Source organism: Ascaphus truei, chromosome 7, assembly GCF_040206685.1.
Source record: "Ascaphus truei isolate aAscTru1 chromosome 7, aAscTru1.hap1, whole genome shotgun sequence".
Classification (NCBI taxonomy): Eukaryota; Metazoa; Chordata; class Amphibia; order Anura; family Ascaphidae; genus Ascaphus; species Ascaphus truei.
Window position 1 is genome coordinate 92,353,816 of NC_134489.1, and position 14,284 is coordinate 92,368,099.

Genomic DNA, 14,284 nt, shown 5'->3' on the forward strand with positions numbered 1-14,284 from the left:
ATGTGTTATTTATATTATTTGTTATTTATATGATTGTCGTGTATATTACTGCTGTGAAGCGCTATGTACATGTAACGGATTTTCTGGCCTGGCCTGACCCACCCAATCTCACATTGGCCCCTGTGGTCTAACCAGTCCCCATTACATGGTAGTGTCTGGTGGTGCACCTGTTGGCAACAGGACTCCTGAGTCTCATGATGTTGTGTGGGGATTGCCAACCCAGACAGGCAGCTGAGGTAGTGTGCATGAGTCCTACCTATATCCAGTACAGCGCCTCCACCTCATCAGGATCCCTGCGTCCACATGGGGATGATTCTGATGAGGAACTCCTCCGTGGTGCCATCATATGTAGAGTAAGTTCAGACTCACACATGAAGATGTCTTTGATCAAGGTTGACTTTATTGTGGCTTACGGTGCGGGCCAACTGCCCCTTACAGCGATTTTGCTTAGCCACACATCTTGCTGTGTTATCCTTTCAAAGGTACACCCTCCTAATGGAGTGGGATCCCCTCTCCCCTCGGGGAGATCACCCCTGTGCCAGGTCCCTGGACACAGTATGGCTTTGTCAGCTTGATGCTTTTTAACATAGAATGGGGCCACCAGTTAAAGCACTAGTGGGCCACGCACTCCCAAGTCTCAACCCAGACTTGTTCCTTACTCCAACACACTAACTTTGATCAGTGCTGTGCCTTATATACCTCAGGAGGCAGGCACATCTCTGATGTCACTAACTGTGGACTCAGAGTATGTAGCCACTCCCATCCATACATAGGGCACCTCACCAGGGTGTGAGGGCAAACCTCCATGATTACTGCTGGCATCCCTGTAACTTACCAGGTTTACTGCCAGCAGGAGAGGAAACTGCAGACCATTTTACAGCATGGCTACATTAATGGTACTATATAAATAAAGACATACATACTTTGGTATCTATCCATACTGGATTTTCTGAGAGGTCTACTTTATATGTGTGGCATGGGAACACATAAAACAGTTCTACAAGAACTCCCCATTCTACTTTTTCAACAATGTGTTCCAACCAATATCATTGAAGTTATTGAGAAACACTATCTTATTTGGGAGACACCCTTATGAACTGTTTCTGTGGGACTGGAATCCATATCCCCGTGCATGATGATGTGCCCATCAATTCAATGGTTCAACCATTGTACTACGTAAACCTCTTAATGTCACTCATCTGATTCATATGCAGACTTCTATTCATTACAGTATGTCCAGCTAAAATAATAAATAACTTTCAGGTACTAAATAATATTTAGGTATAATTATGTATTCTTTTCGCAATCTTGAAACCATAGGAATTATAAATCTTGTATTCAAACTTTACCTGGTTTGTGTTTTCACTTCTGGCCTATTGATTAAACATATGCAATATTTTCAATAAAATTTATCTAGAAAAAAATATATATGAAAATATATTACATAAATGGAAAGCAAAGCTGCTAAGAAAATGATAAACGTGTTTCTCAGGAAATTTAAGTGGAAGTGCAGTGTGAAAATTAAGTTAACCCTTTAATTGAGAGAGGTGATTTTGAAGAGTTCTAAATGTGTCTTACATGATATCTTTAATTAAGCTCCACATATTAGTAATCTAAAGACTAATTAGCCAGTAGCCACAGATAATTAGGTTTAATAATGGCACAATTAAACAGAAAAATATGAGAATTTGAAACCGTTTTATAACGTTTGTTTATATGTATATGTGAAGTGGACAGAAATGCACTGAACCAATTTAGACTCACATTGCACAGTAATTTTTAGAAAGCTAGTCTGTGCCTAAGGCACTTAAGGGGTTACGTACAGCACTGAAGTCAAAAGTAGTTTATGAATCCCTGCCTGAGCTTAAAGGATAGACATTGGTATTCTAAAATACAATTAAATAATATTATTATAAGGACTATACTCACTAACCTCTTGTTATAAACATTGTAACTGCCTAGTGCAGGGGTAGCCAACTCCAGTTCTCAAGAATAAACAAACAGGTCAGGTTTGAAGGATATCCCTGCTTCAGCACAGGTGGCTCAATCTGTGCTGAAGCAGGGATATCCTTCAAACCTGACCTGTTGACTCCTAAGTTCAAGAGTTGGCCACTCCTGGCCTAGTGGTTGGAGTAATCTAATATCACAAACATCTGACCTCTTCCATACCTAGTATTTGTTATTTACCTTTTAATTGCTACGTTTTTTCAGATTCTCTGTGATGGATCTATTCTGATATCCTATCTGGTTCGGCCCATTCTTATGACAGTATGGTATGAAGTGGCCTGGAAAAAAATAAGCAACAGCTTTCCAGAGAAAGCCCTGTGTAGGGGAAGGTTTAGGATACAATATGTGTGCCTGAAGTAGGGACCTTTGATGTCCTGAAAGCTTGCACTATTTTTCACTTATGTTAGGTGTTAAAGATATCACTTCCACAACACTTTTCTTTGTCTATTCTATCGACTAACACAGTAACATCCTCTAGTTGTCAAATATAAAGAATATTTGTTGGGCTATCTAAGGGTTATGTGAACCCGGAAGTTCTAAAAGCAACACACTGAAGAAAATTAGATCTTGAGGATTTAAGAAAGCAAAGATTGTCTTCTGTTGGACTTGAATTATTACCAATACTTTGGAATCAATTATTATTGATCCACACAATTTTTTACAGTGGTTTTCCTATTACTCTATCTTGTTTGAAACAGTGAAGAACCTGAGAGAGTTCTGCGTTGTCTAACACAGGGGGGCTCAACTCCAGTCCTCCACACCCCTCCCCCCAAACCCCCAACAGGTTAGGTTTTAAGGATATCCCAGCTTGAGCAGAGGTGGCACCATCAGAGGCTCAGTCAAAGACTAAGCCTCTGATTGAGCCACATGTGCTGAAGCAGGGACTTATTGAGCCCCCTGTGCTTAAGACGGGATATCCTGAAAACCTGACCTGTTGGGGGGGGGTTGAGGACTGGAGTTGAGCACCACTAGTCTAACATGCAAAGGTAGACCACGAACAGTGTCTATTTGTGTTAAATAAAGTGGTACTAAATACACAAAGTTTTAGGATCCAGCATCCATTATTATTATTCCGTAAGCTTCAATGGTGATTTCCATGCAATAGCTCGGGATCGGCACCACCTCAATTCAGAAGTCCTGCAGCCTGGAGGTCTCACGGATTATCCAAATCCTTCCTTCTTACAACACTAATTCCAATTGTTTACCTGTAAATGTGGCCTTCATTTATTTGCCTATACAGTATATAAATATACGTGAATAAACATTAAACATAAGTCTATTTATAATTTATGTTTAGATCAAGCAGACTACGGCAATAGAAAAATAGTACCAGGCAAACGTAAGGTTAATGAAAAATGGAAAAGTTTTTTATTATGGTCAAAATATGACCTAAAGCAAAAATTGATTGGAATTGTTTTACATTAAAACTGGTCACATATTGAAGCAGTTTTGCCAATATCATACAAATCCTTATTGTGTATTACACAGTTTTCTTACAAATCTTAAAATTGACAATGAGCATTTGACTATACAAAAAGTAATAATAAATACATTCTACCATAAATACACATCATATCAATGCACATTATTTGAAGTGCGTCATAAAAAGTAGTGATCTTGCACTTGAATGCACAGTACAATTTTCACACTTTGTACGAGTCATTCGATAAAATATCAGCTGTTTTATTGACCAGGTCCCTGATCTCCCTAATTATACGTCTATTACTAGCACTAGAAGAGTCTGATCACTTTTTGGGGGTTGTATTAATTGTTAAAAAAAAGATTTTAATGTTATAATTTTGCTGTGGATATTTTTCTTAATGTAATACAAGTATACATTTCTTACATTTTTCGGCAGGTGCTTCTTATATCGAAAAATTCCCCAAGCTGCCCGCTGATAAAAAAAAAATGAAAGTTGCTGAAAGATCAACACGTGTAAACTGTCTGTGGTCAACACGAGGCACTTGAGGCAGTTGTTGTTTCATTAAATGTGTTTTAGTTTGATTAGTTTTAACAGATTTGCATTAAGGAACTGAGACCCGCTTACTATGACAAATGTTCATTTAAACATATTATACTAGCAGTGCATGTTTTACATGCTCACACACCTATTACAAACGCAAAATTAATATTGGTAAACACAAAGTCATATTACCACCTTTTACATAAACAAAAATACAATTTCAACAATGAACTCAATACAGCCTTTGCCGTATAGAAAACATGAGATTACAGAATATTAGGAAACAACCTAATTTATTTAATAGAATAAGTTATCAAATTCCATTAACATAAATTCAACTATTTGGCTTTGGTATATCATACAAACTGCCATGTTTCCTGTGTCTTTTTCTGGTCCGAGAAGAGTCGGTCCAAACACAATTCCCAAGCTTTGTGTTGACATGAGGTTCACAGATGCATTGATGACAATCCTATTAAAACAATAACAACATGAATTAGTAACATGTCTCTATTTAATATTGCACTATTGCTCCATGATGGCATTTTCAATCTCCTTTGCACAACAAGCTTCTACATCTATTTAGTTAGCACAGTACAGAGCGTTACACATTTTTTCTGATGCAGTGGATTCCATATGTATATATATATATTCCATTTCAATACATTGGCGTATACTGCATGCTCACTTATAATAATTTTTCCCTGACAAAGATGAAATCAGTAGCTTTTTCTCAGTATTTTCTTACACAGCACAATCCAAATAAACATAATCAGGCCAGCTTTATTAGTTTCCTAAAATAAAACATGTTTCCATCTGTAAAAGCAGCTAATAATCATCTCATTCTGGACTTACATTATTGGATTGCATATTTAATTTTAACAAAGCCTGAACAGTTTCTTAGGAAAATAGTGCATTTTTACAAACAGAAATAAGATGAATTGAATAGTTGTGGAATTTGTGTAAAATACTAAATATACACTGTATGCTTTTATTAATTCTTGGTCTAGCACACAGATACTGTATGTACACAGTCATGCAGTAAGTATGCATACAACTTATTTTGATGAGTTATGGATATAACATGAGAATGAATGTCCACGTGATATTGTACTGTATCTGCTTGCTTGTGCGGAGTAATGCTGTGAAGATAGCCCAGGCAATGGGCAGTGTGTAACAGACTGACTTGAACGATTTAGTAAAGTGCTTTATTTAGTGGGATTAATAACATTTCAGTGCTTTTATTTTATTTTTAACACAATGGGTAGAGATGGCCAATTGTTTTACTTGGAATTTAAATCTGATGCAGATTGGGCAGTTCCTTTCAACGGCTTAATTCTGTGAATTGGGGGGTCTGGGGGAGGGGGGATTCATCCCGACGTACGGTTCGCGCTCGGGGGCTGGCGCTTTCTCAAGGTAGGAGATCGGGATGACGTCATCGCGTTGACGTCGGAAGTCACGGGTGAGACTGTTCCGGTGTACTGGGGGGAGAGGGTGTGTGTTGATTTCAGCAGAATTTTGTGGCAGGCATCACAGCGACCTTATCTGTGTGCAATGAGTACTGTGAGTAGATTTCAAGCTACCACATTTGCAATTGGGACACTACATTTGTAGTTAGACTATGCCACTACCATATTGTATGTTGTGTCTATTGCACTCTGCCATCCTATTGTTATTTACCTGCTATACACACCCTGTTACCTATTTAGGGAAAGGAGGCTCCATTTAGGGGGACTTATATTTTCATGGCACATAGCTGAATGCTCCAGAGGCTATTTAAATACCGATATGCACAGCACTACTATGAGTTCCCCCTGTCATTCATAGATACCTCCCACCCTACCCCACACCTTGAACTAAGTCACCACCATTAGGGTTAACTAGATACATATATTATTGGAATAACTATTCCACTCCCTTCTAGTGCTACCCATTACCTTGTGTTTTAACTGTTTTTATGGTATTTGATTATGCGCCGCTGTTCTTTGAATTTAATAAAACTTTATTGTTTTGCCTATGTCAGGCTTTTACTGGTAACTGTCCGCCCACAGTGTTGGGAGCGGTTACTTACTGTACCCCATACAGCTTATCAGACAATCTGTCAGGGAGTATTACACCCCTATTATATATAGCAGCCTTGTTGTGCAGCACACAAAAGGGATCTTTGGGAGACAACCTATGTCCTCTTGTTTGTTTGTATATTTAAAAGTCCATAAGAACTATACCGAGTTGACAAGCCTAAGGCACCTAATGACTGGAGTAGTGTTAGACCCAACAGGATTATAATTTATAACCACTACTACTCTGGGCAGCAGCTCTAGCAGTGTGAGCAAAACCAGCTGATGGATAGCACCACTGTCACAGCATACTTTTGAGTTCTACTTCTCACTGAGTGTTCATACCTGTACAAAGCACTTTACACTGTTCTGGGATAGAGGACCAAACTAATAAGCAGTGTTCTGCCATGAGACACCTCCTGGCACAGGAAGACACCTTACAGTCCATTTATTTGAATAGGCTGTAATGTATTCCAGCACTGAAGGTGTCTTATGGAAGAATATGGCTTAGTAAATATTGCCCACTGTCTTTATCCTTTCATAAGATTAGAAGCACTAATTCAAGTCACCAGCTCACTTTGTTATATTACTTTCTCTCTGCATCTGCTGTATTTGCTGTGCTTCACTTTGTTTTTACGTGTGTATGTCAGAAAACCTGTGTTTTATTTCGTTTCACCTGGCCTCAGTAACTCATAGCCCTCAGTACATATTATTTACTTTGTGCTTGAAGTCCTTTCAAGGTTACAATCATCAAAATAGATATCCATTCAAGATACAGTATGCTAATAGACAGTTACAGTAAAAGTAGTGGTACCCAGAAGCTGGTTTAGCTCACACTACTAGAGCTGATGCCCAGAAGCAGTGGTTGTGGGTTCTAGTCCTGTTGGGTTTGACACCACTAATCCAGTCACTATGTGCTTTATGATTGTTAACATAATATAGTATTTATAGACTGCTTTTTAGGATGTGTGGGATGTGACTAATTTAAATTTACTTTGCATATCTCCCATGGTACCTTGGGTATGCTCCTTTCTCAGCACAGGCACCTCTCCCTAATTTATTTGTTGGGAGGTTTGAGGTAGATATATATACAATTGGAAACACTACTAAAATACTACATTCCGTGGATATGTTAAAATTGTGAATCCGTTTTGCGGATATGTTAAAATCCAAAATACATAGAATGGATTTTCCGTGATAGAAAAAAAATCTGGGCACAATGAATTTAATGGCAGATTCAAATTTATTCACTAAGGTTTTTTTAGTACCCAAGCCACAGATGGATTGTGGTGTGGGGATCGGATTTTGTCTACAAATTCCAGGAAAACCCTGGAAGGGTTTCAGATCAATGGGATTAACATTGAAGTGCTAAATATGATGTTTTCTTCTGAAGTTTTAACTAGTTTTCATCCAAACAATTGTTATATTTAACTAAATGTTAATTATCTGCAGAATACCTGCCATAGTTTGACTTTTGCTTGAACGATTATTACTTGCCAAAATTACTTAAAACAAAATAAGAACATATTTGCCTACTGGATTATTTAGATCCCATAATATTTGTCTAATGACAACTCTCCTTAGTAGAAATGTGTAAATTAAATGATCTAAAGTAGGCACTTGTTATGCTAAATTACATAATCAATGTTAGTGTGTCTAGTGAATCGACCCATGAAGGGAGAAAATAATAGTTAAATGAAATGTAAAAATGGGCAGCTTGATGGTCAAATGTTAATTACATGGTTATTTGTTTTTTGACTGATCTACAGTAAGCACTGAACTTTTACAGCCTTATACATGTGCTACGTGTATGTCAAATCTTCTAATCATTAAGAGCACTCAGTAGGGACAGCAAACTCCTTTAGATTTTTTTAAATTAATTTCTTTCATATAATTGTAGCCAGATCACCTGATGGCTACTATTCTGAACTTGAGCTGGCAGTAAACCCTGGTACAATCAGGTTGCCAGTAGTTGATATGGGGTTTTCACCCTCCTTGGTACTGCACTTGAGTGACAGCAGGCCTGGGCATGACCAATCATGAGACAGACCTGGTGCCCTCCTCCTGGCAGTACTTAAGAGCAGATAATGCCCACATTCGTAGTGCTTTTCCCCACTTGAGGAAGGCAGGTTACACATTAGAGAGGCTGATTATTGGCCTTCTCCAGTCCTCTTCCCTTCGGGGGAGAGTGAGTGTGGATCATACCTCTGTCTCTGCTAGGGAGGCAGGGAAGAGCTAGGACGACTGCGGGTGCCCTTGGCCTGTAGTGGTGGTCCAGAGACCAACCTTCAGTGGTAGCTGTGAGACTGTATCAGACAGAAGTCTGCCGTTGTTCCTGTACTGTACACAAGAGAAATAAACCGTTTCTGTTTGCATATACCTCCCGCCTGGTGCGTGACCTTACTAAGAGGGAGAGGTAATAGTTATTCCATGGGAGATCATCTTCAGTTCCTGGAGCCTACGGCAGAAGGAGGCACTGCACTGCTAAAGAGATATGTAGGGTATGAACCCCAGAAGCCTAGTCCTGTGTCCCCACTACCACCGACGGATTACTCCTCCCTCCTGTTACCAGCAGGTATCATGCATCACACGATTCGTAATTGCCACATCTCCTACCGGGTGGGGGAAACACCGTTACATACTGTAATCAATATTATTTAAGAATTATGTATCGTATATAATCTAAACCCTATTGATTTAAGTTATGGCTATAGTCTCATATTTAAAATAAATTTAGCAATAACATTTGATGGCTTGTAGTGGGTCATCAAGTATACTTAGTAAAAATGTGACTAATAATACGTAACAGCCAAGGTCAGAAAGGATGCGCAGCAAACAGAACATTTAATTTTCCTGTTATACAGTACTTAAAGAAGATCAAGGTTCAAATGAGGCCCTAAACAGGTCTGGGTATAATGTTGCTACTATGTTGACACAGCATTAGGAAAGGACGAGTTACATGGAAAACTTAGATTGTAAGCTCTTTGGGGCAGGCTCCTTTCCCTATTGTTTTATGTCTGAAGTGCTTATTTCCATTGTGTGTTATGTATGTATGTATATCTTTATTTATATAGCGCCATTAGTGTACATAGCGCTTCACAGCAGTAATACAAGTGACATTATCATATAAATAACAAATAATATAAATAACACATGATGGGAAGAAGTGCTTCAGACATAAAAGTCGGAAGAACGTACAGAGACAGTAGGAGGGTGTTCTGGTAAGTGCGTCTACAAGGGGCCAAGGTTTATGTATGAGGTGTAAAGTATCAGCCACAGAGCTACTCATATGCTTCCTTAAGGAGGTGGGTTTTAAGGTGGGACTTAAAGGTGGATAGAGAGGGTGCTAGTCGGGTATTGAGGGGAAGAGCATTCCAGAGGTGTGGGGCAGTCAGTGAGAAAGGTTAAGGTGGGAGAAGGCTTCAGACACAAAAAGAGTAGAGAATTAGATTATTATGTTATGTGTATTCTTGCTGTGAAACTCTATGTTCCTGGATGGGGCTATATAAATAAAGATATACATATATACAAATCTAAGAAAAATTAGGAGCGTGGGACCGAAGTTTAGGTAAAAGCATATTACTTTTACTAAACATAGGGGAAATATGGTCCAGTGAAAGGAAATACCGCAAAGCAATTAAATGGTACGTGTATTCTCTGTAAGAAGTTATGTGGTTACCAATAATAATGTTTAGTGATTGAAATGTTATAGAACAAGCACACCAACGGGATTCATTTGATCTGGTGGTGATGATGTTTGGCAGACAACCGGGCCCCTGTTAAGCTAAGAGGAAAATGATTAAGAGTGAACTTTAATTTCATTAACAGTAAAAACTGTTTTAAAATCAGTGTTTGCAGAAAGAAACATAAGCGTCCGAAATAAGACTCTTTAAATCCTGGTGCTCATCTTGTAATGAGAGAGAAACAGACAGTGACTTTACTTCTATTTGAACAGCGTGCTGTACAGGGGTGGCCAACTCAAAGGACCACCAAGAGATCAGGTTTTCTAGATATCCCTGCTTCAGCCCAGGTTGCTCAATCAAAGACTGAGCCACTGATTGAGCCACCTGGGCTGAAGCAGAGATATCCTGAAAACCTGACCTGTTAATAGCCCTTGAGGACTGGAGTTGGCCACCCCGGCATATTCCATTAAAGTCAAGTGGGAGTGGAAACACTAAGATACTGGGTCAAACATATTAGTCAACAGTTTCCTTTGAAACTGGCCAATATTTCTGTATTCATTAATCTAAATATAATTCTGTTACCACCCCACGTCTCAAATCTAATTTATATATAAGTTTGCAAATGAAAATGTATGACATCATGTCAAAACCTGAAATATTGATATCATGCAGTTGTCAACTGCTTTGGTAACAACATTATTTGGGTGATATATAACTAGGTAATCAGAATGTAAACACGGTGTTGGAGAATCACATACATACTTCTCTCAATATAGGCACAAACTATTTTATATATTTCAGCTACTGTATTATGTAATAGTACTAGAGATGGGTGAAAAAGTGTCAAACTTTGTTTCGCAGAATTTCCCTGAGCTTTCCATACAAAATCCATTCCGCGGTGTAAAATCCGTCAGTGGATTGTTCCAGTTTCAATCCGTGCAGATTAATCCAAAACCGTAGTTGAATCCAATCCGCAGATTCCGCAAACCGCTGGAGGATTCTAATTGAGAATTGTAAGAGTAATATCCGCGGATTCCATGGAAGATTCTAAGGCTGCGGGCAGGCAGGGAACGGGCGCGCTGGCGCTCATGAACTGCGCCCTGCTCGGCCGGGAGATTTGTGGCCGGCTAGGTGCGCGCTCGCCTGGGGGCGCGGTCACGACATCACGGAGCTGGTTCGCCCTCATTGAGCGAACCGCTCACGTGACGCGCTTGCGAGCGGCAAATTCAACTTTGCTTGTTCTGCAAGCAGCTAAGCGTCGAGCAGTCGCAGGCGCTCGCTCACGCTGGCCACACACATTGCCTCAATGTGTTTCATCGAAGCCAGCGTGAGCGCGCCCGCCCACTCAGCGCTACCCTGGCGAGGCCTAAGAGTACAATCTACAGATTTATACAATCCTCAATTGTCGGTGACAAAAAAAACCCCGGAAAGACGCATCGCCCTTTTTGACCCTGATTCGTGGGAATCCGCGGTGGATCTAAATCGCCCATCTCCAAATATTACCCCAATATTCATGGCATGCACATTCTCAATTGTTTAAAAATATTCGCCCGTAACACTGTTTAAAAAATAAATAAAACCAGGTTATATAGCAAGGAATGGAGCTTTCTGCGGAGCGTTGTGCAGTCTGAGCATATCATAATAACCTCAGACTCTAAAGATTACAAATATTATTTTTAACACTACGTTTTATTTTGAAAGGGAAGGCCATACCAATGTATGAGTTCAACTCATTAACTCTTCTGGAGGTGATTGCTGTTTTAATGATATAAAAGTTACCTTTCTCTCTAACATGTTGCTTTAACTATAACAGACCTTTGTGGATATGAGGTATTACTTAGGGGGAAATGTCTCTTTTGCATCTTTTTAGCACTGACGGCCTTTACACTTAGCATCTCGATAAATCAGTAATGGACCTACTGAATGTGGATCTGGCTCTAGAAAGAGAGAAGTAACAATCAGAGGGTATAGCTCAGAGACATATATATATATATATATATATATATAAATATATATATATATATATATATATATATATATATATATATATATATATATATATATATAAAACGGAAATAGCCATGTTAGTCCAGTTGCGACAGTGCAGAATAAATGAGTTTTTCAGTATTAGATGATACCTTTTTTATTTGGACTAACAAATATCAGTATTGTAGACCTGAAGAAGAGAGGAGAACTCACGAAAGCTTGTCCTATGACAAATTGTTAGTCCAAATAAAAAGGTATCACCTAATACTGAAAAACTCATTTATATTATATAAATAAATATAAAAGGGGAGCTCAAAAGTTCAGCTTAATTATTATAAAACTCCAGGTCAATATTTAGGACAGGGCTAACACAACTAAATGTTTTAATTGATAAATGTGGTGCTATTTTCTCCTCCAGTTGTCAACCAGGAGACATTAATTTATAAGCCATGTAGTTCCTGAATCCTGTTTGATACACACAGGACAGATGTTCGTTGTTTCCAAGAGTATAGAAGTTCCAGGAGTATGCAAGCTGTATGACATACATGTGATACACATGACTGTTGATGATGGTCAGCTGAGGAGATGGTAGAGTTTGGGAATGACAAAACCAAGAAGGTGGTGAAAGGAACAAGGAATCCCTGAAGCCAGAATAAAACACATCCCAAGTTTCAGCATATGACTGTATTATAGATTTACACTCAGGCCTGCCGACAGCTTTACCGGGACCAGGACTTAAGTCTTGACCAGGGCCCTGTGTCTGTGTGTGTTCTGGTCTGAGGTTCGCAGGCTACCATCCTGACTATGTTTGGTGCAATCTGCAGATACTGTACTACTTAAGCAATGTGTATACAAGAGTGACATAACTATGGCAACATTATAAATATACAGTAACAACAAGAGTAAATACAGTGTAATGTATTATGATATAAGCAGAAGTAATCAAAAATCAAGCTCTCTTATAGGTTGAAAATCTGCACATAAGATCCTTATAAATTGTTTATTGTTTCTTTTGATATCAGGATTGCCACATTTATCCTGTGACTTCCAGTCTCTCCAAAAGTCCTCCTGAAGTTTTTCATTTGCTTATAATGGTTTTTTTTTTATAAATTTAACTACGATACATTTATATTGGAATAATCCTACTTATCCTAGATGCTTCATGACTGCATGAAAAGCTTTATATTCATACGGTATCTCTCGCGGAGCACATATTTGTTAGTGCTTTTAAATCCTGTAAGACTGGAAGTGCCAAGATATGGATGTTTCCAGTGTGAGGAATCAAGAAGTAAGAGAATTCCGTATTGGCAGAGAGATAACTGGTTGAGAGTTGAGTGGGACAATATGATTCTGTGGGGCCTTATCTAAAAACCAATGATGGTTTAATGGAAAAGTAGAAATGTTGCTAGTTTGTCAAGTTTACTGAAAATCATTAACCATGGAATACCTATGTAAACTTTTTTTGATGACAACCTACGATAAGAATGCCCATCACACTATCAATATGCATGAAAATATATTACATTAAAAGGCAAGTTCCAATGTGTACAGGCTAATACTGTGCTTCATGTGTTTACAAAACAACAAGAATTACCACAGCACATAAAAATGTAACCTTAAAACAACTACAAACAATATTACTGGGATGCATAAAACAGATCTCTAGAAGTGATGTGTAAATTCCTTTGTATTTTATGTTAACAACAACATATTATGACAAATAAAAACAAGACAACAGGCGGTGAAATAGCTTTCATTGTGGTTTTATATAATTTTTCCAATAGAACTGTTTATTATTGTGCAACTGCAAAACATTTAACTTATGCCAATGTTAATCCAGCTGGGTTTTTTTTTATATAGCAAAGGAAGAATTAGGTTTTATGAACACAATATAAATGTCTTGTTTTAGTTACTTTTAACCCCAAAGACTTATACTATGATCCAGAAATGTAAACTAATAAAAATATTAATAAAATACCAGATTATCCTATCTTCACGAGATGCCATATTTGTTAGCAAACACAAATTGTAGCAAGAAACATTGTTATGTGCACTTGAAAAGAGCAAATCTTCATACTGTATATTTGGCACAGGCAAAAAAACTTGATATACAGTTTATAATATAAAAATGAGAACGGAAATGCCAGAGCTACTTCAAGTCAAGCCCAAATGGAAGAGGCAATGATCCGTCAGTTCAATGCTTCTAAAGTTAGACTTTTGGCAAATACATGCTAAGTTACTGTATGCCATACAAACATTTTCTTTCTTTCTTAAAGGCAGATTCATTTACTTTATGGTAAGAATCTGGTAATAAATCTGTCATTTATGCTGTATATCTATGTTTACAATTGGCACTGACTAGTAGATGTGAGGATTTAGGCATAAAGCCGTATAAAGAAACAAGTCAAGTGTTGCTGAAAATGAAAAAAAAAATGCATATATGTCTAAAAGGACCTACTATACCAGCGGTGCGCAAACTGGGGGGTGCGCCCCCCAGGGGGGGCAGGACAATTTACAGGGGGGGGGCAGGCTTTTACAGAGGCCCCGCGCTCTTCCCCCAGGCATTTAATTTAATGCCGGGGGAGGCGTGA

The 14,284-nt window shown here is 38.4% G+C and overlaps 1 protein-coding gene across 2 annotated transcripts in view; it reads right to left on the reverse strand.

Moving 5' to 3' along the window:
- Positions 1-3,352: 3,352 nt before the first annotated feature.
- ARHGAP15 (Rho GTPase activating protein 15) overlaps positions 3,353-14,284 on the reverse strand; it is a 491,379-nt gene continuing 480,447 nt past the window's right edge. For both annotated transcript variants that reach the window (XM_075609463.1, XM_075609462.1), the window contains one exon: positions 3,353-4,439. In XM_075609463.1, coding sequence (XP_075465578.1) covers positions 4,268-4,439 — 172 coding nt within the window. In that variant the 3' untranslated portion in view covers positions 3,353-4,267. The remainder of the gene's footprint in view (positions 4,440-14,284) is intronic.